Below are 25760 nucleotides of genomic sequence, written 5' to 3'. Positions count from 1 at the left end.
AAGAACAAATCCGAATAGACCCTTGTGTAATGGGCACAGGAACAACTTCAATAACCCAGTTGATGCTTTGGATGAACTGAGAAGGTATTTTGCATCGATATTTACAGAAGAAAGACCCTTTGTGGTGAGGAGAAACTGTGTGAATGAAGTCAGATGGCATGAAATCAACAGTGTTGAAATTTGAGATTATTTATTAGAAAAACCTTCAAGCTTCAAGGTGATAAGGCTCCTGAAGTTGACAGCATATACTCAGTAAGTTTTAAAAAGGCAGCAAGAGAGTGCATTGAACCATTGATGTTAATTATGAGTTTGTCACTAGACTTCAGAGCTATTCCCTTGGATCGAAAGAGTGCTGATGTATCAACAATACATAAAGATCACTCTAAGAGTGAAATGAGTAACTACCGACTGGTTAGTCTGGCTTCAGTTGGAGGGAAAATCATGGAAGCAGTAATAAAGAGTGCGGTACAAGATCATTTAAATAGAAATGTAATTCTGAAGGAAACACTGCATGGTTTTTTTAATCATGTTTAACCAAGCTATTTTGACAGAGTTACTCCTTAGCTGGATGTAAGAAACAATTTCGCCATTGTTTACTTAGCAAAGCATATGACTCAGTCCGGCATGAGAGTTTATTGTATAAGCTGAAAAAGGCTGGGATCACGGAAAAGATTATAAGATGGGTTGCAGGATGGCTGTAAAGCAGAGAGTTGTTGATAACAGCTCCCAAAGCTGATAGCATATAACTATTAATTTCAAAGGAGGTGGCAGAGACCGCATGGAACCATTCACAGAACATCACTGGACTCAAGGAAAATTCCCTTTGCTTAGAGAACTGCCAAACTTGGAGAATTATAGACTATCAACTAGTCTATAATTATCAACTAGTCAGTCTGACTTAAGTGGTAAGGAAAATCTTTCAAGTAATGATCAAGAGTTGTACAGGATCATTTAGATAGAAATGGAATTCTGAAGGAAACACCATGGTTTTATAAAGGAAAAAATCATAATTAGCCAATCTGGTTAGCTGTTTTGACAGTCACTCTTGTGCTGAATGCAGGAAATAATTTCGACATTGTTTACTTAGACTTCAGCAAAACATTTGACTCATTTCAATATGAAAGTTTACTGTATAAACTGAGTCATGTTGGAATCACAGGCAAAAATCTTTAGATGGGTCAGAGAGTGGCTGCAGGTTAGTAGGCAGAGCACCTTAATTAATGGCTGTTCTTTAGATTTGGGTAAGAAGGGGGATTCCCCAAGGACTGTTAATTGGACTACTGTACTTTTTTGATTTTCTTAAATGACATCGACCAAGGGATACTGGGGATAATGTTAAAAGACTTCAGCAATGGTCAGAAAAGTGGCAGCTATATTTTACTTCAGCAGAATGCAAGGTCTTGTGCTTGGGGAATAGTAATCTCAAAATAACTTAAACACTTGGTGAAGTTGAATTAAAAACATAGAAGAAAAAAAGGAATTTGGGAGTTATGACACAATCAGATATACAGTTCTCTGTATAATGTAGACAATTGGCAAGGAGGGCCCATGGTGTTCTATTGATGATTTGTTGAACATTTGCATGCAAAAAGTAATTGAACTACTTGAATTGGGTACAAAGACAGGCAGTGCACCTAGTGAGATTGGCAGAGGAATGGCCATATAAGCAAAGACTGTGAATATGGGCTACAGAGTTTGCTAACTAGTTACCTTAAAGGAGACCTAACTGAGGTGTATAAGGCTCTGAGAAGACAAAGTAAAATGATTGAGGGCAAAATTATCACTGTCATAAATGATTCCAGAACTAGGAGTAAATTTAAACGGAGGTGGGACGAGGTTTACTAAATGGATTGCCAAAAATTTCCTTTAGCCAGCGAGCTGTTGGTTGCTGGAATAAGTTGTCTCTATGGGTGGTTGAAGCTGAGAGCTTGTGGAGATTCAAAAGTCAGCTGGATAGATACCTATATGTGTAGGGAGTCAAACAGATAGTTTATTTTGTCATTTATTTTATTTTAATTATTTTGGCTGTTGCAGCAAAAGCCTCTGATTTCCTTGCACCGTATGGCTAATGCTAATTATCCCTAGATCTCTTTCATACTCCAGTACTTTGAGTTTAGTATCACCCAAATGATATGTTATTCCTGGATTAATAAAATTGAGCACCTTGCAGTTATCGCTGTTAGAGTTCAATTACCATTTTCCTTCCCATCTATTCAATTAATCTAGATCCTTTTGAAGTAGCACACCTGATTACTGTGATTAACTACTTTTTCCACTTTTGTATCATTACTGAACCTAACATCAACCTTGAAATTCCTATGAAAGTGTCATTAATATATATTAAAAACAGTAAGGGACCCCTCTTGAATTCTACTGTCTCCTTCTCTTACCCATCTCATTGCTCCTGTTGCCGCACTGCCCAATTTATAGAACAGTCATTGGTCTGATCATTGCTACATTGCTCTAATATGTGCACACAGTATAATGTCCAAGACTGCTGAAATCTAAGTATAAAATGCAGAATTATTCTTTGCATCCGGGTGTTCCTTTGTAACAACTTCAATGTAGCTAATCATCTTGGTGATGCATGAACTCCCTTTAGCAAAATCTATGCTATGATTGCCTTGTGGCTCCATTCATATCAAAATGATCTTGCATTACTTCTCTAACTATTGAAATTTATATTAAACCCATGCATTTTACTTCACTTCTACTAAACTCATCAGTTCAAGTGAAATCCATTTTGGTCTAAATCTTGAATGGTGTATCTTAGTTGGTATAAAATGTTTAGTGGCCATTATGATTACTTCTCTGAACATTTCTCATTTGGCATGTACATTTTTCAACATTATTTCATCTTATTGAAAAGAGTTTCAAATATATCAAAGCCTATTATAATCACTTTTGCAAAAACAAAAACTTATCCCTACCCTTTACAATAGTTATTTCTTTGAATGAATTGAATCCCACAACAATATGCTATGGCCATTGCAACTTATAAGTTCCTTTAACTGAAGATTCTTAATACATGATAAATCACTGCTGAAAATCAGATCAAGAGTATTGCTTTCTCTTGTTGTCTCTGTACTAATGTGTTGGCGCATTATAGCCTAAGTTGCTAATGCACCAATAAAATCTAAACCAACCAATCTGTACTAATGTGTTAATGTAGAAAACAGTTGTCTAGCTACTTAAGAAATGGTTTGCTATTTAGTTATCTGGAAATTTAAATCTCCCATAAGGCATTCTAATATTCTGGGGCATTTTCTTTGTATTGTTCTTCATTATACATCTGTTACAGACCTATTACAGACTCTTATTCTCATTTTATTTTCCCAGTGTTTGTCATATCAGACTGACTCAGTATTCCACTGACAACTTGTATCTATGGTACTGCTTTAGAGAGAGAGAGAGAGAGAGAGAGAGAGAGAGTGTCCTTTTTAACTAAAAGCTTTACTTCCTGTAATGTCTATCCTTTCTGTACATATTATAATCAATATATTTATAGAGTGACACCATGTCTGTTATACCTATAATGTCAGCATTTGATGAATTAATGGTATTTAGTATTAGTATTAGTAGTGACAAATGGTACAAGAAAGCAAGCTTATACAGCATCAGCAAAAAACCAAAAGAACTTCCCATATTACCTCCACTCTCTCCTAACTCTTTGAATTTATTCCAACTGGCTGAGGGCAAATTTCTGCTTATCTATCCTCCAACCATCCTTCCTCAGTTTGAATTTATTCCCCCTCATATGTGTAGTCTGAGCAAAAATTCAAACTTCTCAGACAAAGCAACACAAGAATAGATTTCAACTCTACTTACAGTTGCTGTTAAACTGTTAGTCTATCTGTGTAACACTTCTTAAATGGCATTGGCAAATATTCTTGCACCCTTCTGTTTAAGTGTACCTGTAAGTCCCTTCTGTTAGCAAGAACTAGCCACGCTGAGAAAAACTCTATCCCATGAGCCTTATTCAATCTCTTCAGGGCTGAATTGATTGACAAGGCTCATGTGCTTCCTTTAAGGGGATACCGGTAGCAAATTTGTTGGGGTCAGCATCAATTTTCACTACTTGTTTATGCATCTAATGAGGGACAATGCTACCCAATAAATGCAGGTGGCACTGGAGAGAACGAATTGTGCGGCTTACTCTACATTGAGGAAGTGGAACTCTCCAGTGATCAACTTTACTGTAATAAAGAGTCCTCTTTTGTCTATAAATGATGGGAGCTTAGGAATACCTTGGGCCAGGGCCATGACTGTACTGTGGAGCCAGGATGATATTCTATGTTTGTAGATTGCCCACTTGAGGCTAGAATTCTGCAAAAATATGTTTGATATTCATTGTTGTGGCTGAAGCCCAGATCTGTGTAGCATGAAGTAGTGGGGTACACAGTAGACAATACAATTATTTATTATTATTTTAGAAAGTTTGCCATTAGCCAGCTAACCCTTTCTAATTCTCCCTTTCACCGATTTCGTATACTTTTTTGAATTCCTGAGTGACACTGCATACCTGTACTGTTGCTTGTTTATTAATCATTAGATAGATAGTTTTCTAGTTTTTATTGATTTTCATGATCTTGAGTTTGTTGATCACTGGAGATTTTGTTGGATCACTACTCCTAAGATTTCCTATTGTGTTAGTGTCTCTATAGAAATCGGTTATTCTTTTGTGTTGATGTTGGCACCATTATGTGCTAATGACCTTTATTAAGTGGCCAGAAACCTATTGGTCTACGAAGCAGCAATACAGCTCTTTGTGTCCCAAAAGCTTTGTGTCCCAAAAGCTTTGTGTCCCTTAAGAACATGAAGATAATATCAGCTGTCCTTCATGTTCTGAAACCCATCTTTTTTTTTTTTTTTCTGTAATCTCTTCATATTGTTCTTTAGCCTGTCTTTGTAAGATTACAGCAGGCCCTCGCTATAACACGGCTCGCTCTACGCTGATTCACTATAACCTATATCTCACTCTAATGCTGTCACAACTCACTATAACGCTCTTTTACCAGCGTACAGATTGAATTTTTGCATATTTAACGAAAACGTTTCATCTAATTTGATTGATAGCTTGAAAATGAATAGAAAGTTTCACACGCTGACTTGCAAAATTTTCCCACGCTCAGTGAAAATTTCTCCCACACTAATTTAATTGCACTATGGTGACTTGTTATATAGTTCCGAGATCAACATTTAAATAAATGATCAAGTATATTGCTTGTAATGTTTGCTTTATATGCATTTATCCGAAGTCACTCGGTACAGTGTTAGACATTGTTAGTTTACTCGAACATTGTATCATAATTAATAGAACGCTCTTACTTTTCAAAGATTAATAATGGTGGATAAGAATTAAAAAGGAACAATGTCTGGACGCAGTACTAAGGTAAGAAAAATACTGAATTTGAAAATAAATTAAATTATATGTTTTGAAATGAATCGATTCTGTTCAGTGACAAGTGGATGTGTGCAATAATTTAGGACTGGCAGATTCCACTGTAAGGACAATTATAAAGAATTAATTTTAGTAGCAGGAAAGACCATTGTCCCACTGCAAGCAACTAGGCCAGCTATTATAATTGAAATGGAGAGACTTCTAAATAATTTTATTGAAGGTAATATCCAACGCACCATTCCGTTAAGTTAAATATTATTAAAGAAAAATCAATTAGCCTGTATGATGATCTGAAGAAAGCTCACCTTTAAAAAAAAATATAAATAAAATGTAGAACCATTTAAAACTAGTAAGGGCTGGTAAGATAGATTTAAAATCCAGGGGGAAGCCGCAAGTGCAGATCAAGAAGGAGCCAAAACTTTCAAAAAATAACTTCTAAAAATTATTGCAGAGTGGTGTTAAACTTTTCAACAAGTTTTTATCATAGGTGAAACAGGTCTTTTTTGGAAACAAATGCCTAAAAGAAGTTTCATATCGAAAGAAGAAAAAAATATATATGTCAGGCTTCAAAGCGGCGAAGGATTGGTTGACTTTATTGTTGGGTGGTAATGCTGTGGGGATTTTAAAGTAAAACCCCTTTTAGTTTACTAGGAAGACAGCCAAAGTACAACCCAAAATCGACCAAAGTTACGAAAACTCGACAACCCAGGGCCATCAATCGGATTAATAAATTCATGATTTTAAGTTTAATTTTGATACATAATGTAGTTACCACATGATTATATACATATGTAATGGAGAATATTTTGACCGATATTTGTGTGTCTTTTCACTGCCGTTTATTATATTAGGAAATATCCTATGGCATAGATCATGATTCACAAATACATGTTTCATTACAGGAATACGGCACTCGCTTAGCACCGATTCACTTAGCGCTCTGTTTTTCGGGAACGAATTATCAGCATTAAGCGGGGGTCACCTGTATAATAAATATTTTGTAGGCATGGTTGAGGAGATTGGCAGGCCCCTAGTTTGAGCAATTACAAGCAGTTATCTCCTTTCTTTTGGAGATAAGGATTACTCTCCTCCAATCTGGTATTTCTTTTTTCTCTAGGATGAAGTTGAAAAGTTGGTTATCTGCTTCCCTTCCTGTTTTCATAGTTTATAGTGTGTCCATTATTGAGAATTACAAGCAGTAAAATTTTGAAACTTTGAGGAATGCTTTTATTCTTTTTGTATAAACATTTTTTGTATAAAAATGTTTTGTTATTTCAGTCAGTTGAAGTTGTTTTTAAAATATCTCTTTAAAAGTTGAAATTGATATTTTAAACCAGAATGTATAGTGAAGTTTGTATTGGCTGATGCTCTCCTAAATTCTTTTCTTTTCTTTAGTTTTTAAAGTGCGATCTCGTGATCCAGATAATTGTGCTCAGCTCGTTGTTCATGCCGTCCAACTGTTTCCTCAGTCTTCTATTAAAACTTTAGAATTTTACAAAGTATTTCGAATTGGGCCTCAAGCAGAAACTGTCCTGGTATTTTCAGTTAAGGTAAGTCAGAATTTGACTTATGTCAGTATATCTTAATGAAATAATTTTAAAAGTAACCATTCTGAAATTAATTAAATTTTATAGAACAAAAGATAGTTTTCTCTTAGCTTGTGAAAACCATTTCTTGTTCAGACTCAGTTTGGAATGCTATTTAAATTTTATTAAATACATGCCATACTATTCGTAAACATGCCTTAATTAAAGTGATCATGACAAGCTGACAATGGTAATTTACTCTTATGCTTGTATTAACCTTAGAGGTATTTTACATACCTGTTTGGACTTACTGATAACTCCTGAAATGCTTATTTTTTCTTGTTTCAGCTTATAAAACATAACATATTACATTCCATAAATCTAATCATTTTTATAAAAAAAAAAGTATGTGAAGGTAAATTTTTGACTAATGGAGTTTGAGATGTATCCTGCATGGTTACTTATGCAGCAAAAGTGAGCGTTTTATAACAACATAAATCCCTTTGATCTCTTACCCCTTTTTTGTAGTGTTGTCAGCTGTATTTTCTTATCATTGAGGGATTTTTATTATTCATAAGTATACTCTCGGTGCTTTCATTTTAGAAATAAATTATACAAGTTGTTTCTTCTAAACTTGAATGACAAAAGCCTTGAAATTGCAGGTTAGGACTCAAGAATTTTCTTTGAGAATGCCTAAACAGATGAATGAAACTTAAATGTTGTTGACTACTGAGTGGAGTGGGTGGGTGTAAAATCAGTAACCCAACCACTGCACTAGTTACAACTGGTAACAATGTAATTACATTAATCCAAAGTACTACATTTGGATAGCAGTAATCCCAGAATAACATATCATTTGGTTGATACCAAATTCAAGGTGGTAGAGAATCAAAAAGACCTACGAGTAGTTGTATAGTTTGACATGAAGTTCTCTGATCAGTGCAGATAGATTGTTAGGTAGCTGCTGGTGGAGTTTTGTGAGTGATATACTGAAATTTTGCCAGTAGGAACAAAAAAAAGTGATTATCCCATTGTACAAAGCAGTGATTAGGCTGCATCTTGAGTAATATATGGAGGTTTGGAATCCTCATTTCAGGAAAGAGATGGATCTCTTAGAATGGGTGTAGAGAAGAGCAAAATTCATCAGGAGCACAAAGTATTCTTACCGAAAAAGACTGGATGTCTGTAAATTGTAATCTCTGGTGAATGGGCATCTGTGTTGTGGCCTGATTGACACATATAAGGTTTTAAATAGGTTAAGTAAACTAAATACCGATAGCATCCTTACTCCTTCTCAGATGACACACACACACACACACACACACACACACACACACACACACACACACACACACACACACACACACACATGAAATGCATTGGGCTGATGATAGCACAATGATTTAGTGAAGAAGTTAGAACACAGTAAGCAGGCAGAGACAAAACTGGATAAGCAATTAGAAAAAAACAGTTGATAAATCATAAGATGGAAGTTATTTAGAAGACCTTTATGCCAAACTTTACCAAAAGCCTTTGAACTATCAAAAGCAACTGCTTGAATTTCACCATACCTTTCCATTTAATTTGTCCATAGATGGGTAACATAAGACTACATATCACCAGAGGATTGATGTGAAATCTGTATTGATGATGATCACTATCAGATAGGAGGTTTTTAGATGGTTTAGAAGTTGGCAGTTAATAGATTTCGCCATATATTTATTTATTTATTTCATATGATGTGAGCAATACACGAAGGAACCAGTTTTTTCCTGCTTCCTTCATGTATCGTGGCCGTGAAATCCAACCGTAACCGGAGGTGCGGAACCATCATGATATCCAAGCCCGAGGCGGGATTTGAACCCGCGACCTTTGGGTTGCCAGGCAGGCACTTAACCCACCTGGCTAGCCAGTCGGCGATTTTGCCATTACTTTAGAGAGAGCAGATATAAGTGCAATGGCATGATAATTAGATGGGAGGGAAATGTCATCTTTTTTAGGAACTGGATAGATATGAGCAAATTTCTAACCAGAAGGGAAAACATGCTAGAAAAAGAAAGTGTGTAAAGGCAACATAGAACAGGAGTAAACTCAGGAGCTTATGTTTTGAGAACAAGGAGAAATACTTGGTGCTTTCTTTTGGCATCAACACTGTTCAAATGTTTTCTGACATTCTTTTGACAGAAGACCACAGGAGGCATTAAATGATGTGTACTGGGAATGATAGGAAGTGGTTGTTTCAAGATGATGATGATCAATACACAAATTAGGAAGAAAAGTAGGATGCTAGAAGGTCAGCTTTATCTTTAGCTGAGGTGGTGATAGAATCATCCTGTTTTGATAGAGGTGAGAATAGAGATGGGCAAAAGTTGCAGCCAATAGCTTTGACAAGAGACCAAAATAAATTCTTGACTACCATTTGGACAAGAAGCAAATTTTCTGCTCTTGGGGCTATACTAGATGAGTGCTTAAAATGCGGCATTGGAAGCACCTTCGAACACTCGGTTTTACAAGAAACAGAGGAAAAGGCAATGCAAACTACACAGGCATTACAAACACCACATTGGATGACATTAACTGGCATTCAACACCAGGTAATGCCAGTGACTTGACATTTCTATCACCTGTGGAGAATTTCTTCCCATGAGCCTTCATTTGTTTGGCTGTTATATTTTGGGGAGGGCAGTGTTGGGTAGAAATTGGAAAAGAAATTTGTCCAAATTGGGATGAGCTATGTATTAATGAGAAGAATCAGAAAGCTAAGTTCTGAACCTTATATTTATTGTAAATATCACTTCAATTTTAGTACTGTTTAATTAGTTAATGAAATACAAGTTTGTTCATTTGTATAGACAATTGTTAGATTCCTTTGGTTATCTGTGTATGGAATCAAGAATGTATATAATTTAAGTTATTATTATTAAATAAGATCAAAACTGCTGAAGAATATCCACTGCAACAGTAGAACTAATGTCAGTGTTAACAAAAAAAGAATCATGTGCGGCATCTTTCTTTAAAAATTTAAAATGAATTTTTAACTTTTTATTTCAAACAACTTCACTGTCTTTTTGTATCTGAAATAATTTTATAACATCTCTCTCTCTTTTTTTTATTTTGAAAAGTATAGTGAAAGGAAGCAGAAGGTGCAGCATACAGTGATGTTGTGAGCCTGATATTGGGAGGGGGGGGTTACATGTTTCTTATGCTAAGAAACATGCAACTGTTTCTTAGCATAAGAAACATAACTGAAAGAATGGCAACAAATATTTTTGAAAAACAAAAAGATAGACTTCCTTTCTTCATTGTGTATTGCCTCTACTAAGGCGTCTCCGTAGCCAGGTGAGCAGGAGCAGCAGTGTGTAGCACACGCTTCTTGATCAGACCGGAGTTTGAGCCCTTGACCACCAAATACGGAGGATGCGGAAAGGTCAGGAAATGACCACCGCATATCCCCGGAGCAATATGGCCTTAGTTACTAATGCTCCTAAAAACCAAATAACAACAGCATCTACTAAACTGGTGTAAAACTGATAACACTACAATTCATATTGGATAAAAGAAAAGTTTACTTTGTTGTAATTGTTTTTAGGGAACAATATCGGTACATCACGTTTTCTGGATGTATATTTTGATCTAACGAAATTTCGAGAAAATATTTATATTGATTGCTGCATTATAAACTTTGAAAACTGGTGTTGAAGGAACTTCTCATGAACATTTGTGAAATCAAACAGTAGTAATCCTTTATTTCACAGAAAGTAATCCACTACAGTGTGGGTAGTGGAGAATGTTTTCTTCTTCAGATCGATGGAAAGTACTTGTCACTATTTCATCTGGAAATAATGTTAACTAGTGTGAAGATAGTAACAATAGGTGTTTTATTCTGAGTAGTCCCTTCCGGTAAAATCAAACAGGATGTTACCCTTTGTTTCCAAGGTAATTTGTTACAGGGTGGAATGTAAACCATTTTCTATTTCTACTGGCAATCAACTGTACACATAAATGTGCAATGTATTCAACTTGAACGACATCCATCTTGAAACAGAGAATAGAAAAAGGAGTTGCTGGTGGTATCCAATACAATATTAGAAACACACTTTCTAGTTTGAAAAACAAAAACTAGTTTCTATTTTTAAACGGTCTGATGTTAGGAATGCTACATGTAGTTTGCTGTTTTGAAGGCATTTACACCATCAGCTGATGCCCACAGTTTAAGCACTCATCTAGTATAGGCCTTAACCTGTTCAAAATCTAGTTTGGACTGATTAATAACTGCTTTACAATTGTTATGAGTTTGATATAGGCAGACCATGAACCTGGAGATTTGGATGCAAGCCAGTTGCAGTATGCAACATTCTTATCTTGAACAGTCTTAGCTCATTTATTGGGGGAAAAAAGGTTCGTTTTCCAATAAAGGATGAGATTTTAAGGTGGGGTGTGGAATAAAGGATTTTATCCCTACAAGAATATTTTCACTGAAACAATCTCAGCAAACATTGACATCAGAAGATTTCAAACAGTAATCCAACCAAGAAAGGAAATCTTGCAGATCATCCCATTTTGCATTCTTATGCCAAACAAGAAGTTGAGAATGATCATGAGAAAAAGGCTCCATTGTAGAGGAGACCATCACCAAATGACTAAAAAACAGAAGCCAGCTGCAGTTGTGAACATTAAAATCACCAAGGAAAATTACTTCACTGTTAGAAAAACTGGACTTGAGAAAGTCAAGTTTCAAGGGGGGGGGGCAGTTCTAAGTGATTAGTGCCATTCAGAGAATGATAGAAACAACAGATGAATTTGAGAGAATTATACAGATCAAAAAGAGGAAATTCCAAATTACTAAGGAATATCAGAGTGGACACATGCCTTTGAAACGAAAGGAATTGTACAGTGAATAATTAGAACTGAGATGAGCAGTGGTTGAATCAACCAATAATTGGGCTTCTGTCAGAAAAAGTATGTGGGACTTGGCAGACTGTAAGGAGAAAGGGACATCTTTGAGATTGGAACTGAAACCACATATTTGTGAATTAAATGAGGAAGCATTTGGGAGCCTTAAATCTTTTTGTAGATTTGTTTGTCTTTTTAGTTTGACTATTCCTGATGTATTTCGGTAGTGAGAAAAGGTGGGGAGAACTTGTATGAAGTAATGAAATTTTTGGATATGGCTTACACACAGCAAGAATATAAGCAACTCGTTAGATGTGGTCTCAACAATGATGCACACTACTTGGACTCCTTCCAGTAGAGGCAGTGAGATTATACACTGGCTGAGCCAGAAACCTCCTACAGAATTAACCAGTAGGTTCGGTCCAGCTGACTATTTAGCATCTGGCCTGTGAACATCATTTTAGAACTGTACCCTAGAAATGTAATGAAGGTTGGATCTTGCCATGATGCCCATCATAACCTCAAAAGCTCAATCATACTGCACGTTGGTAGAGATGGGGTAGGAGTTCCCTGGAGCTTGCCTTGAAGACTAAACATGGGTTTACATTTCAAGCCTATATTATGCAAAGTGGTGATTTTGTACCATTTGATGAGGGTCATCTACCACCTACAAGATTTTGTTTGCATAATGTTATTTGTGGCATTTAAATTAATTGTTCAAACTGTTTTGAATAATTTACTCTTTTGGTATATTGTATCTCTTCTCTATAAACTGACATATAAATAAACAAGTTTCTGTTTATACTCCAGGACAGCCTTACCGGATTTATAGAGATTTACAGGATAGATTTGCTCTACAATAGAGCAAATCTACTCAGACATGTGTACCATTGTACCCTTGTTTTACCACTTGGATATGGCAGCTGGTAGCACACCCTCTATATTGAAAATAATCAAAATACCTAGGGGGAGGGGGTCCCACGCCTCCCCCCCCCCCTGCCCAATACTGGCAATATCAGCCTCAAGTGAAAGCACCTGGATATGATTGGAATATTGTATACAGCCATTTCCCGGCTAACGTAATACTTGACTTACGGAAATTCGACTTTATGTAAGATTTTGCCTGCCAGTGCAAACTTAAAAAAAATCATGAAAACATATTTTGCATCCCATAGGAATAAATGGAGGTCCTGTATTGTGAAAATATCGTAATGTGAACCCAATAACACTTTTTTTTTTTTTTTTTTTTGTAATTCGTTCCAAGACTTTGGAAGTTGAAATTTTCGCTATATAACTAAGCTATTTATCTCTCTAAAATTTTGATCATATTTATAATGGAAATTGCACTACACTTTCATCGTTATCATATGTTCCGTTATAAGACTCAATTTTGAATGCCTTTGTGATATTTTTCTAAAGCACATTTCTGGAAGTCACTACCATAAAACAATTTGCACTTTCTAGTTTATTGGGCTTTTCTGTTTGTGCAACCTATTATAAACAGGTAGTAAACTCGATCTTATTTCACTTGTGATAATCCCGATAACTGGAATTCTGCGGGTTTTTACGTTACAGTATTATGGCGAAATGAGATCTTCACGGAAATCTTCAGTCATATAAAAAACATAAATAAATTTTCAGAATCTTCTCTTCATTCCTATTACAATGGTGAAGGGAAAGGGACCAATGGAACGTGCAAGTGCTGGCAGTGCTAGGAAATTAAACAAAATTGATTTAGAAATGAAGATGATTAATTAAGAAGTATGAAGCAGGACAAAGTTTGTCATCTATTGCATGGAATTAGGTCTCACTGCTTCAACAGTGAATACTATTTTAAGGGACAGTGCATGTATAAAAGAACATGTTAAAGGATCAACGCATTTAAGATCAATAGTGATCACAAAACAGCATTCAGGTGCTATATCGAAAATGGAAAAGCTATTAATAATATGGATGGAAAATCAGATTCAGAAGCAAGCGCCCCTGAGTCCAATAGCCATTCAAGCAAAAGCAAGAAGTATTTATGAAGATATTAAGGATTAAGTACAGTGAACCCCCAAGCCAAGTTCATGGCAAGCAACGGGTGGTTTAATAGGTTCAAGCATCACACTGGTTTCCAAAACATTAAAGTATGCGGTGAAGTCACCAGTGCCGATTCTGCAGCTGCAGAGAAATTTTGTGATATGTTGGAAAAAACCCCTTCTAAATTTCTACAGCCCTCAACTTCTGCAGCGGCTTGCTTATCAGCTGGAGAGCTAATTCTGGCAACGATGCTCGAAAGGGTAAAACTTGCTGACGTTATGCCTGTCTCCTCTCTCTTTTTGTAATTTTTCTGCACATGAGATAGAAAAAAATTGAATAATTTTATTTACATGTTCATTGAATATTTCTTTTTTTTCTTCAATCAATTTGCGAGTGCTGCATAAGCATTTAGGGAAATTCCGACTTGTGTAGAGTTCTGCAGAATGCAACCCTAACGTAAGTTGGAGAGTGACTGTACGGCTGCTTTCACTTGAGGCTGATATTGCCTGTGTAAAGCATCTGTATATGATTGAAATCAAATCCAAGCCTTTCTAAATAATAGGTAAGTAGCATAGCCATTATTCTGCCATGAAAAGTAGACATTAAAAGTATGTAAACCAGTTTGCTACATTGCATTGAAATTATATCATGGGGTTTTTGGGTTATTGAAATGCTGTGTCCTTTGGATTCTTTTTCCACCATTTGTGATTCCTGATAAGATGTAGGCCTGGTTGAAAAATTCCTTCTTTTATATAATTTATATTCTGTTTAATTTAATTTTGGGTATCTTATTTTACAAAGATGACACCCTTAAAAAAGTAACAACTGTAAAAGAGATGTCTCGGCAAGCATTATATATTTGTGTGCTTTTGTAAGTTCCTTCCAAAATATTCTTTCTGATTTTAACTGCATTGTAGTTGTATAAAATATGTACATTTGTATTTCATAAAGAGATCACCAACTCCCAACATTTTGCCAGGGAGGTTTGTTATTAGATTGGAAACATACCATGCTTCCAAATGTTTTGGTAAGTTCAAAAATCTCTCCAGTATTCAGACATAAGTTGTGGTTATCATTTTGTGTATATTTTATCCCTTTGGGGATCTGTAGGAATTCTTGAACGTCTCATCAACCAGAGCTGTGGTCAGCTGATCTCAAGTAGAAAAAGTAGAGTTTTTACCATAAATTATTCTGGGCTTTCCAGCCCACTCAGTTTTCAAATTGGCCCATGAACATTAGATGCTGATGCACTATATACAGAATACGTAAATGCTAACAAGAACATATCTGCACTTCATTGTGTGTGTGTGTGTTTTTTTTTTTTTTGTCAAAAAGGAATTTTAGAAATAAACTAATTCCTAGTCGGAACTAGTTATAGAATCAGAAATACACACACACACACACACACACTGAATTCCTTTATCTACACAGTATATTATACAGTTTGCTAATAAACTAGTAAAGACACTTGTGGAGATCTATTGCCATGCCGTAATACTCAAGGTGGCAAACTTGCAAAAACATTGGTAGTTTGAGTTTGACCTAAAGTAATTGTGCCATTCACTTGCATAATTTAATATTTAAAAATTTGCTTAAATCTGGTTAATATTAAACTTGATTCCTTGTGAAGATGTCTCAAATGATATATGATATGCAAACTCAGTTGTGAATAGTCAATTTTGTACAGTCGTGAACAAAAATATATATTCAAGAATGGATGATAATGTATAATAAGTTGAACTACAAAGCTTCAGATAAAAGTTTGGCCATCTGACAAGATTTTTTCCTATTGGTTTTCATATCTAATATTTGTTTCAGGGAAGGAGAACACTGGAACTTGCTGTTGGAAAATGGTGGGCTAACATAGGACAAATAACTGTCGACTACAGTGTTAACTTTCGTGGACTCCAGCTAGATGTTTCTTCCATCACAATGGTAACGTTTTGTCTTTTGATATTAAAATTGTTGAGAAAAACTGATTCTTTCTGTTTATACATAATATAGCAGTTGAAGTGCAATTTTCTACATGCAGGTAACACGATGTGATAAGCGTAAAAAGTAGAACACAGAATTTGCTCTCGGTATCTGGCAGAGCTAGTGGTTGCTTGTAAAATGCACTTCTATTTTGTGCTGTGTAGCTATTTTAATGATGGATCCACCCCTCCTGTGTAGTAATGGAAAGGATTCTCATGATTGTTCTGATGTAGGGGAGTGTCTATGCCATTGGATACATCTGTTAACTGTGAAAGATAGTTGAAGAGGTAAATGTTTCTAATTAGGTCAAGTTCAAGGGCCAAGTCTTGGACTACAACAATTCAGAGCCCTCAAAGTTAGGCTCCTAACTAAACTGGCCTTGATGCTTGGCTGGGGAAGGGGTGATTTAAAAAAATTCCAAAATGAGGTGAGTTAGTGGCTTCTGTGCAAACCCTTGTATGGAAAAACGTAACCTCTTTTGTGATGAGTATGTTGAGGAATGGTAAAGTGTTGTGTTGTTTCAGTTCCAAAATAGAGAAGTTGTTAATATGGATTAGTAATTTGTTCAAATTATCTTTGTTGCAGTTCCAGATTAAGAGTGCATTGTCAACAAACCTGGCCCCTAGTATGCATATGTATCAGCCTGACGCACATAACTGTGAAGGTGGAAATGACAGTTCATATGGGGTCCACCATGAAGTCTTCTGCAAGCAAGTGTGAAAGGGAGATTACCCATGCTAGAGGTCCTTGGTTTGGAGGGGGAACTCTTACCTCTTACAACCAGTATCTGCCTTCTAATTCTCAATAGCAAACTTACCCTTCTAGACCATATTAAATATCTTTGTATAGTCTGTGTGAAAAAGCTAAACATACTTAGAGCACTGTCTGCACTAAAGTGGGGTGCTGATTTATGACCATCTGACCATTGCACCCTACTGCATTTATACTGAGCACTGATTAGACCTAAACTAGACTATGGTGCCCCAGTATATAGCTCAGGGAGACCAAGTTTGCTCGATCCAGTTCATCATAATAGTTTACATGTTTCTTTGGGAGCTTATAGAATATCATCCATACAAAATTTATATGGAGAGGCACATGAGCCTCTGCTTCAACTCTGTAGACAAATGTTGGTAAACTATGCTGCAAAAATCCAAAGCCATCAAAATGATCGACTAACAATATCTTTTCCATCCACATTAGGATTGTCTATATAAAAACAAACCTAGGATAAATAAGCCAGCCAGCATACAATTGCAGGATATAATAACAATCCTGAGAAATGACCCCAAGTAAAGTTTTCAGCGAGCATACTGTTACAACACTTCCATAGCAAATATGTTCAATATGCTGTGATGACTATTTTTGGTAGTTTGAGAAAAACAAGTCCTTGCCTACTTACCTGTAATACAGATGCATACAGCTCACTCTCTACACTATTCACAGGTGGTTTTGAAATGTATATTCATGTAGGCACTGCAGTATCTTTCCCAAATATAACAATGTCTTTCCCAAATACAAACGAAACATAGGTACCTCATCCTGGTAGGATGAGGTATCTAAGTTTGTTGGGTTACACACTATAGGCAGGACCTGCTTGCCTTAACACACCTAATAGGAGACAGTGCACTCATGACAAAGTGTTCATGTTTCGAAAAATAATAATCTGCTTAATAAAATGTAGTCATTACTAACACCTAATGAAATTATAATATCTTCAGTATCGTTTGTTAAGTATAATAGGGCCTAAGCTGCTGCTGTGGCAAAAACTCTCCAAACAAAAACGGAGAAGTGCCAATTGAAATTTATCATTGACAAATGGAACGTACTGCATATGGGTGGAAGTAATTCTAGCAGATTAACATAAAGTGTGTAGTACCATACTCAAGATAATGGAGAATGAAAAAGACCTAGGGGGAATATAATTGTACAGTAAGACATGATGTTCTCTGAGCAGTGCAAACAGGCCGCCAGGTTAACTCATGACATTTTGTCAATGATATATAGGAAATTTTGCCAGCAGGAATGAGGAGGCGACTATCGCGTTGTATAAAGCAGAGGTTAGGCCACATCTTAAGTATTATACAGGTCAGGAAGCCTTATTTTAGGTAGGATGTGGACCTATTGGAATGGATGCAGAGAAGAGCAAGATCAGTGAGGGTGCTCTTTCCACGACAAGCTGCAGTGCTTGGAGACAGGCACCTGATTGAATGCTTTAAGGCTTTAAATTAGCATTAGCATTAGTTGAGGCATATGATGCAAGATAGCAAGTTTATCCAGCATCAGCCAAAAAAAAAAAAAAAAAAACTTCCCATTTCGCCCATCCGATCACTCCAAATGTTTGTCTAGTTCAGCCTTAAATTTATTTAAGCTGTCAACTTCCACAACAATAGATGGAAGTCTGTTCCAGCAATCAACTACCCGTTGGCTAAAGGCAAACTTCCGCACATATATTCTACAACTCTTTCCTCAATTTAAACCTAAGACTCCCTGAGGTTCTTAATCTGAGCAAGCAGAAGTATCCCATCATCATTGAGCCCGCTCAAACCATTCAAGCCCTTATAAACCTCAATAAGATCATCTCACAGGTGCCTAGTCTCCAGATGCTGCAACTTGCAGAACTGGATTGCACAATTCTTCCTCTTGCTCAGACTACACACATGAGGGAGCATAAATTTAATATGAGGAAGGATAGTTGCAGATAGATGCAACTATCCTTCAACACTAGATGCAATCTAGTGTTGAAGGGGTTTTTTTTTTTTTTTTATAGCAATGTTGTATAACTTTGCTTTTTTGGATCATTACTAATACTAATAACAATAGCAACTTGGATTTCCAAGTGTTTTACAGATAACCAAAAAAAAGTGTGAATGTGGACTCTGTTTTTGTAATATTTATATTACTATTAGGAGGGAATCAGCATTTCTGCTGCTGGAAATGGATCATGGTGAAATGAACCATCATAAGCTGGAAATAAAGATGAGCTTCTAATAGAAAAATGGAGCTCTCCACTGCCAAAGCAGGCTCGTGGCATGAGTAGCCTAGTAAGTTCTTGCCCAATTTTTTTTTAAATTGCTAAGAACTGTTACTTATAAAGTTTCAGTTATAATATTTGGCTCAGGCTATGACGATGTTTAAATGTTACTGCACAGAAGCATGCTTCTCCCCCCCCCCCACACGCACACACTGTGAAGGCTGCAGAGGCTATATTGTATAGCCTGAATTGCACTATAATGTGTAGTTCATTTTTATAACTCAAAGAAGTTTTACAAATTCACTGCTACAGGGCCCCGGGTGCCAAGCGTTCCGTGGCCAAGCGATTTCAGTGCGTTCGTTAAAGCGATCCTTCCAAAGAGCTTTTGCCAGATATAGATTCTTTTTCGTTCTAAATACCGTTTTCCTCATTTTCTATTAGAGTAGCTCTTTCGCACTACAGGCAGTAGGCAAAGGCCCAGAAAGGAAAGTCACCTTTCTGTTTCTTTTTCTTCTCTCGCTAATACAACTAACAGCCGCTTGGTCACCTCGTGGCACTGCTCCTGCCTCCCCGTGGCGGGGCCGGAAACCTGGAAGGAAAAGTTATCCTTCCAGGGCCAAAAGGAGCAATTATGGAAACAGAAAATTTTTCACCTCTCAAGACTGTAAATCCTGCTTCTTTGGATTTGCAACAAACTGACTCTGAATATCAAACACGGAAGAGGATGAAAACAGATGTACCTCAAATGGAATATCCATCTTTCCTCATACTGCATTCCCTAACAAATCAGTCTTTGGGTACTTTGTCTCCTTTTTATGTACAGAAATGTCTAGAAAGTGTAGCCGGATCACCAAAAATGATAAGAAGACTGAAGTCTGGTGACCTATTAGTCGAAACCACCAATCGTAAACATTCTGAGTCCCTTCTGAAACTTACATCGTTTGGTGGAGTTCCTGCTAAAGTATCTCCTCATGCTACCCTGAATAGCTCCAAAGGAGTAATTTCTGAATGGGATCTGTTGAATGTCAAAGAAGAGTAAATTGTTCAAGAACTCCAAGACCAGAAAGTTACTGAAGCAAGACGAATAATGGTGAGGAAAGATGGAGAATTTGTCCTACTCGTAGCATCATTCTCATTTTTTCTACACCAAACCTTCCTTCATCAGTAAAAGCAGGATACCTAAACTGTCGCATCCATCCTTATATACCCAATCCTATTCGATGCTACAAGTGTCAGAAGTTTGGGCATTCCCAAACTGTCTGCCGAGGAGATTCAGTTTGCTCAAACTGTGGATCAAAAGAACATGTCCATACTGATTGTAATGCTGAATCATCATGGTGTCCAAACTGTAAAGGCAACCATTCAGCTTTTTCTAGATCCTGTGAGCAATGGAAGCTGGAGAAAAAAATCCAAAAATACAAAGTGGAGAACAAGGTCACATACCCTGAAGCCAGAAAGAACCTACTACAAAACATGCCTAAGCATACATATGCTGAAGCATCCAAAAGATAACAAACAGTTTCAACGCAAACAGATATATCAGTCCCACCAAAAGTGTCAATTTCTGAATGGGCTCGATCATTGCTATCACCTGCATCACAGTCAACAAAACACCTAACAGTAGATAGGACAAACAATACCCCGATCTCGATACCATCTACTGCTAAATTAGATCTAGTTACTGCAGATCAGAAGGAAAATTCAGTTCATGTTAGAAAGAAATTATCTGATAACACAGCTATGGATATTGCAGAAAACAATACTTGTAATGAACCCATTCTAGATCTTCATGCAGAAGACTACATGGACACACGTCCATTCTTTTCAAAAAAGGACAAAATAAAAATTGACCGTCACAAGCAGAGCAACATTAAAAAACAGACAGATTCAACTTCTAATTCAAAACCTACACAATGAACAACATAGTTCAGTGGAATTGCAGAAGCTTTCACAGCAACATAGATGACATATATGAACTAATTGATCGTTATCATCCTGTGAGCATATGCCTACAAGAAACAAATCTAACACCACAAGTGTCCGTGTCAGTTAAACATTACACTCTTTTTCGACAAGACAGGACAAACAGTGCTCATGGTGGAGTGGCCATACTCATAGACTCAAGGGTTCCTTGTAAACAAATTCCTCTTCAAACTGCCTTAGAAGCTGTTGCGGCTCGTGTAATGATTGGCATTTCTTTAACGATCGTTTCAATATATCTCCCTCCCAATCAGCAATGTATGATTCATGAACTAGAAAACCTTGTTTTGCAATTACCGTCACCAGTCTGCCTATTAGGAGACTTTAATGGACACTATCCACTATGGGGATCCCCTGTCTCAGACAGATATGGAGAACTCATTGAGACACTGCTAGACAGACAGAATTTAACATTACTGAACACAGGTTTACCCACTTACATTCATTTTCCTACTGGAGCATCATCTGCAATAGACCTCTCAATCTGCTCTCTGATCCTCTTCCCAAGTGTCGAATGGACAACACTTGACAATCCTCTCAACAGTGATCACTATCCAGTAATATGCAGAATTCAAACCACGAATTCCAAAACAACTGACACACAAATGAAATGGAAATTTTCTAAAGCAGACTGGACAAAATATAAGTCATATCTCTTTTGATGATCACATCATTGAATCTTCCTCTATCAATACTGTCACCAAACATATCACAATGCGGATACTATCAGCTTCAAAGGTTGCTAACCCACAGTCTCAATTAAGAAATCGTAGACATACCAATCGCTGGTGGAACGATGATTGTAATAAGGTGAAAAGAGAAAAGAATGCAGCATGGAACTTATTCCAAAAATGCCCTACCACTGCCAACCTTATTAATTATAAGAAACTTAAAGCCAAAGCACGGTACATCAGGCGAAAGGCTAAAAAGGACTCTTGGATAAAATTTGCTTCATCAATCAATAAAGACACTGAAGCCAGAATAATATGGAAAAAAATAAGGCAGCTAAATGGTAAATACCCTACATTACCTGCACCTATTTTTAATTGGATTGGGAATGAGATCTCTAATCCAGAAGATATTGCAAATACCTTAGGAACTGTGTTCTCTGAATTGTCCGCCTCCATTGCTTATCATCCATCATTCCAAAAAATTAAAGCCGATGCTGAGAAATTCAAACTAAATTTCAAAACTACCCGCCATTTACCCTATAATCAACCACTCACTATCAGAATTGAAAGAATCTATAAATATTTCCCACAACAGTGCCCCTGGCCCTGATGGAATTTACTATCTAATGCTTAAAAATCTAGATCAGCAATCGTTATCCTCTCTACTAAAATTTTACAATCGGATATTTTATGAACACACATTTCCTAGCTCCTGGCAAAATTCATATGTAATTGCTATCCCTAAAACAGGAAAAGATCATTCGATCCCTAACAACTACAGACCGATCTCTCTAACCAGCTGCTTAAGTAAAACTTTAGAAAAAATGGTGCACCGTTGATTGACGTGTTACCTTGAGTCTAGAAACATAATCAGCAACAATCAGTTCGGCTTTCGGAAGAATAGATCATCCTTAGATCTCATGATAAAGGCTGAATCAAACATAAGAAACGCTTTTATCAGGAATCAACATCTCGTCATGGTGTGTCTTGATATAGAAAAAGCTTTTGATACCACATGGCATTATGGAATCGTAAAGGATCTCCATTCTATAGATATGAAAGGGCATTTACCATATTTTATTCAAAACTTCCTTTGCCACAGGACATTCTAAGTTCGATACCGGCAGGCTCTGTCCTCAGTGCCACTCTATTTGCTATACGAATTAACAATATCATTCCAAACACTGTTGACTCATATATTTATGCTGATGATCTTACCTTGTCCTGCCATTCTCAGACTATAAATTATATTGAGAGGCAATTACAAATATCAATAAATAATATTGAACTATGGATGACACGAAATGGATATAGACTATCAAACCACAAATCTATGGCCATGCATTTCTGCAACAAGCGCAAAATGCATCCAGAACCCGAGTTACACTTGGCCAATCATCCTCTTCCAATTGTTAACAGTATTCGTCTCCTAGGGCTAATTTTTGATAAGAATCAAAATTTTCAGGAGCATGTTAAACACCTACCAACCACCTGCCTTAAGAAAATTAATATACTTCGGGTCGTCTGTAGTACATCCTGGGGTGCAGACCAGTACACCCTGCTCCACATGTATAGGTCTCTAATTAGATCTCGCCTAGACTATGGAGCACCTGTCTATGACTCTGCTAGAGAGAGTACTTTGGCTCGTCTTGCTCCTATCCAACACGCTGCCCTTAGGATTGCCCTGGGTGCATACAGAACATCACCTGTTCAAAGTCTGTATGTTGAGGCTCACGAACCTCCACTCAGTATCAGAGAAAGATGTTACTGTTAAACTACTCGGCTAAAATTAAAAGCTTCCCCACTCATCCTATTTGGCCACTACTGTATGATCCGCAGTGGAGAACACACTATGGAAACAAACCCAGAACAATCCGAGCTGCCGGTATCAGATTACAGAACCTATTAGAATGCTGGAATATTTCCTTTCATAATATCATCAGAGATTTAAAAGACCCGGATCCCCCATGGATTACCTTAACTCCTTCATATGATGATGATTACTTTGAAAAATGGGGAAAAGGTGCTGTAGCAGATGTTAACATCAGACAATTGCATCTTGTCCATGAAGAAAATTATTCCCACTTTTCTAAGATCTATACTGACTGTTCAAAGTCTGGCAATAAAGTGGGTGCAGCTGCTGTCTTCCCTAATACAACTGTTTCTATTCCACTTCCAGCTGAATGCAGCAGCTATACTGCTGAACTCTATGCAATTAAACTTGCCCTGGAAAATATTTCCCTCCTGTCAACGAATAAAAGTATAGTATACACTGATTCCAAGTGTGCTCTCTTAGCTCTCACAAACACCTCACCTTGCAATCCTTTGGTAAAACTAATAAGACAAGAACTGATACATCTCCATGAGCAACAAGGCACTGTTGTCTTCTCCTGGATCCCAGGTCACAGCGGTATTCCTGGAAACGAGTGCACTGATGATGCCGTAAAGCATCCCTCCAATGTAGCCTTATCAAATGATCTTGTCCCCTATCCTGATTATAAACATAAAATACAGGAAATATGTATGGAACAATGGACTCTTCTGCGGAAAAAGCAAACACATAATAAACTGTTTCAATTGAAACCTGAACCACAATTATGGACCTCTAGCCTCCGTAAAATCAGAAAGGAAGAAGTACTTCTAGCCAGAACCCGAATTGGCCACACTCACCTTACTCATCTGTTTCTGCTCACAGGAAATGATCCTCCTCAGTGCACGCACTGTTTGCAGCCGCTATCAGTGAAGCACATTCTGATTGAATGTAGCTTGTTCGACACTGCCCGACAGTCTACTTTCAACTTCATCTCAAACCCCTTATCACTCAACAGCATCATAGGTAATGACGCAAAACTCTCCGAATTTTTCACCTACTTGAAAAATATTAAAATGTATGACCAATTCTTATTGCTCCCACAGTTGTTATCACATGTATACTTACTTACTTTGATAGGCGCAATATGGCCTATGTAGCCCTTGCGCCAGAAATCCCACAACAACAACAACAACACTAAATTAGAATTATAAGTATTCAGCTAGCAATAACCTGTGGATTCAAATGTGCAGTTTGTGTACCAGCAAGCATGTTTGGTGCCCCTGAACCACACTCAGCCCAACTTTTTATTTTTATGTTTATTTTTATTTAGTGTTAGGTTTGTCCTTACAATGTAAGGAATCCAGCAGGCCTTTGATTTTTATTGCTCAAAGAAGTTGTACAAATATGCTGTTACAGCAACTAAACAACAGTATTCAGCTAACAATGGCCTATGGATTCAAATTAGGGCTTGCAAACCAGTTTTATAAAACCGGATTCGAATATTTTTTTTTTAGTTAGCCCTCGAATATAGTTTTTTGTTACACACATTTTCTTTTGTTTGTTCGTTTGTCTGGATCGTTCAACTTCTTTACGTTTTAAACATGTTTTATTTTATGTTTAGGTACGAATCTCATGGGCAAGTGGCCCAAATCTAGGAGGGGTACCTTTTATCTTCCCACCTGTATCATGGCACGATGCAGGTGTATTCATTTACAACTGAGTGAGTCGGAGCGATAGCGTAAAAGAAAATGCTCAACATTTCTCCATTCTATCTATCTTGTTTGCCAGGCAAGTTATGGAACGTGCCTTATTGATGGTTACCCACTAGAACAGATTCGCTGAATATTGCATCAAATTTCAATCATAGAAAGTTTTTTGCTTCTTTATTCCTATTAAATTTGCAATCAAATGTTTTCCAAAAAGCAGCTTCACCAAATTTAGCTTTTATGTAATTTTGAAAATACAACAGATTTAATTGGGGGAAAAAAAATTGCAAGTAAATAAATAAAAAATTTCTTTCGTGAAAATTTTGAAACTTGCCTCGTTTAGACTCTTCATTCAGTGCTTGTGAGAGTGATGCAAAGTATTGTGCCTTTGTTATCTTCAATATTTTTATTTAAAATTGTCGGTGATATAAATTCCTACTAATTAATATTTATAACTCTTAATATGTCTAAGATGAAATAAAATGTATGGAATTATTTTGCTTGTAAAAACAATGTTCGAAATGTCAGAAAATAATGAAGTCGTCTGGAGTATCTACATCATCTTTGATGTTGCATTTAAAGAAAATGCATCAGATTGACATTAAACAAGATAACAGTGAACCTCCCGCAAAAATGGTATGAACATTAGAAAACTTTATCGTTAAAAAATCTATGGAAGAAGAGATTTCAAAATTAGCTGCTTTAGATGGATTTTCTTTTAATTCAATTGCCAAGAGTGAGTTTATACAATCAAGCCTTCACCTTCAGAGAAATAAATACGATAAATTACCACCAGCCTC

General features: G+C 36.7%; 1 protein-coding gene across 1 annotated transcript in view; it reads left to right on the top strand.

The window, feature by feature from the left end:
• Positions 1 to 25760, top strand: part of TppII (Tripeptidyl-peptidase II) — a 647643-nt gene that overhangs the window by 398607 nt on the left and 223276 nt on the right. Inside the window, exons 18-19 of the mRNA XM_090387764.1 lie at positions 6797 to 6951; positions 15661 to 15777. Coding sequence (XP_090243890.1) covers positions 6797 to 6951; positions 15661 to 15777 — 272 coding nt within the window. The remainder of the gene's footprint in view (positions 1 to 6796; positions 6952 to 15660; positions 15778 to 25760) is intronic.

Source organism: Mastigoproctus giganteus, chromosome 13 (assembly GCF_048544385.1).
Source record: "Mastigoproctus giganteus isolate SK-2022 chromosome 13, ASM4854438v1, whole genome shotgun sequence".
In the NCBI taxonomy this organism is placed as follows: domain Eukaryota; kingdom Metazoa; phylum Arthropoda; class Arachnida; order Uropygi; family Thelyphonidae; genus Mastigoproctus; species Mastigoproctus giganteus.
The sequence above is the reverse complement of the archived record's forward strand: the minus strand, read 5'-3'. Positions and strand labels throughout refer to the sequence as shown.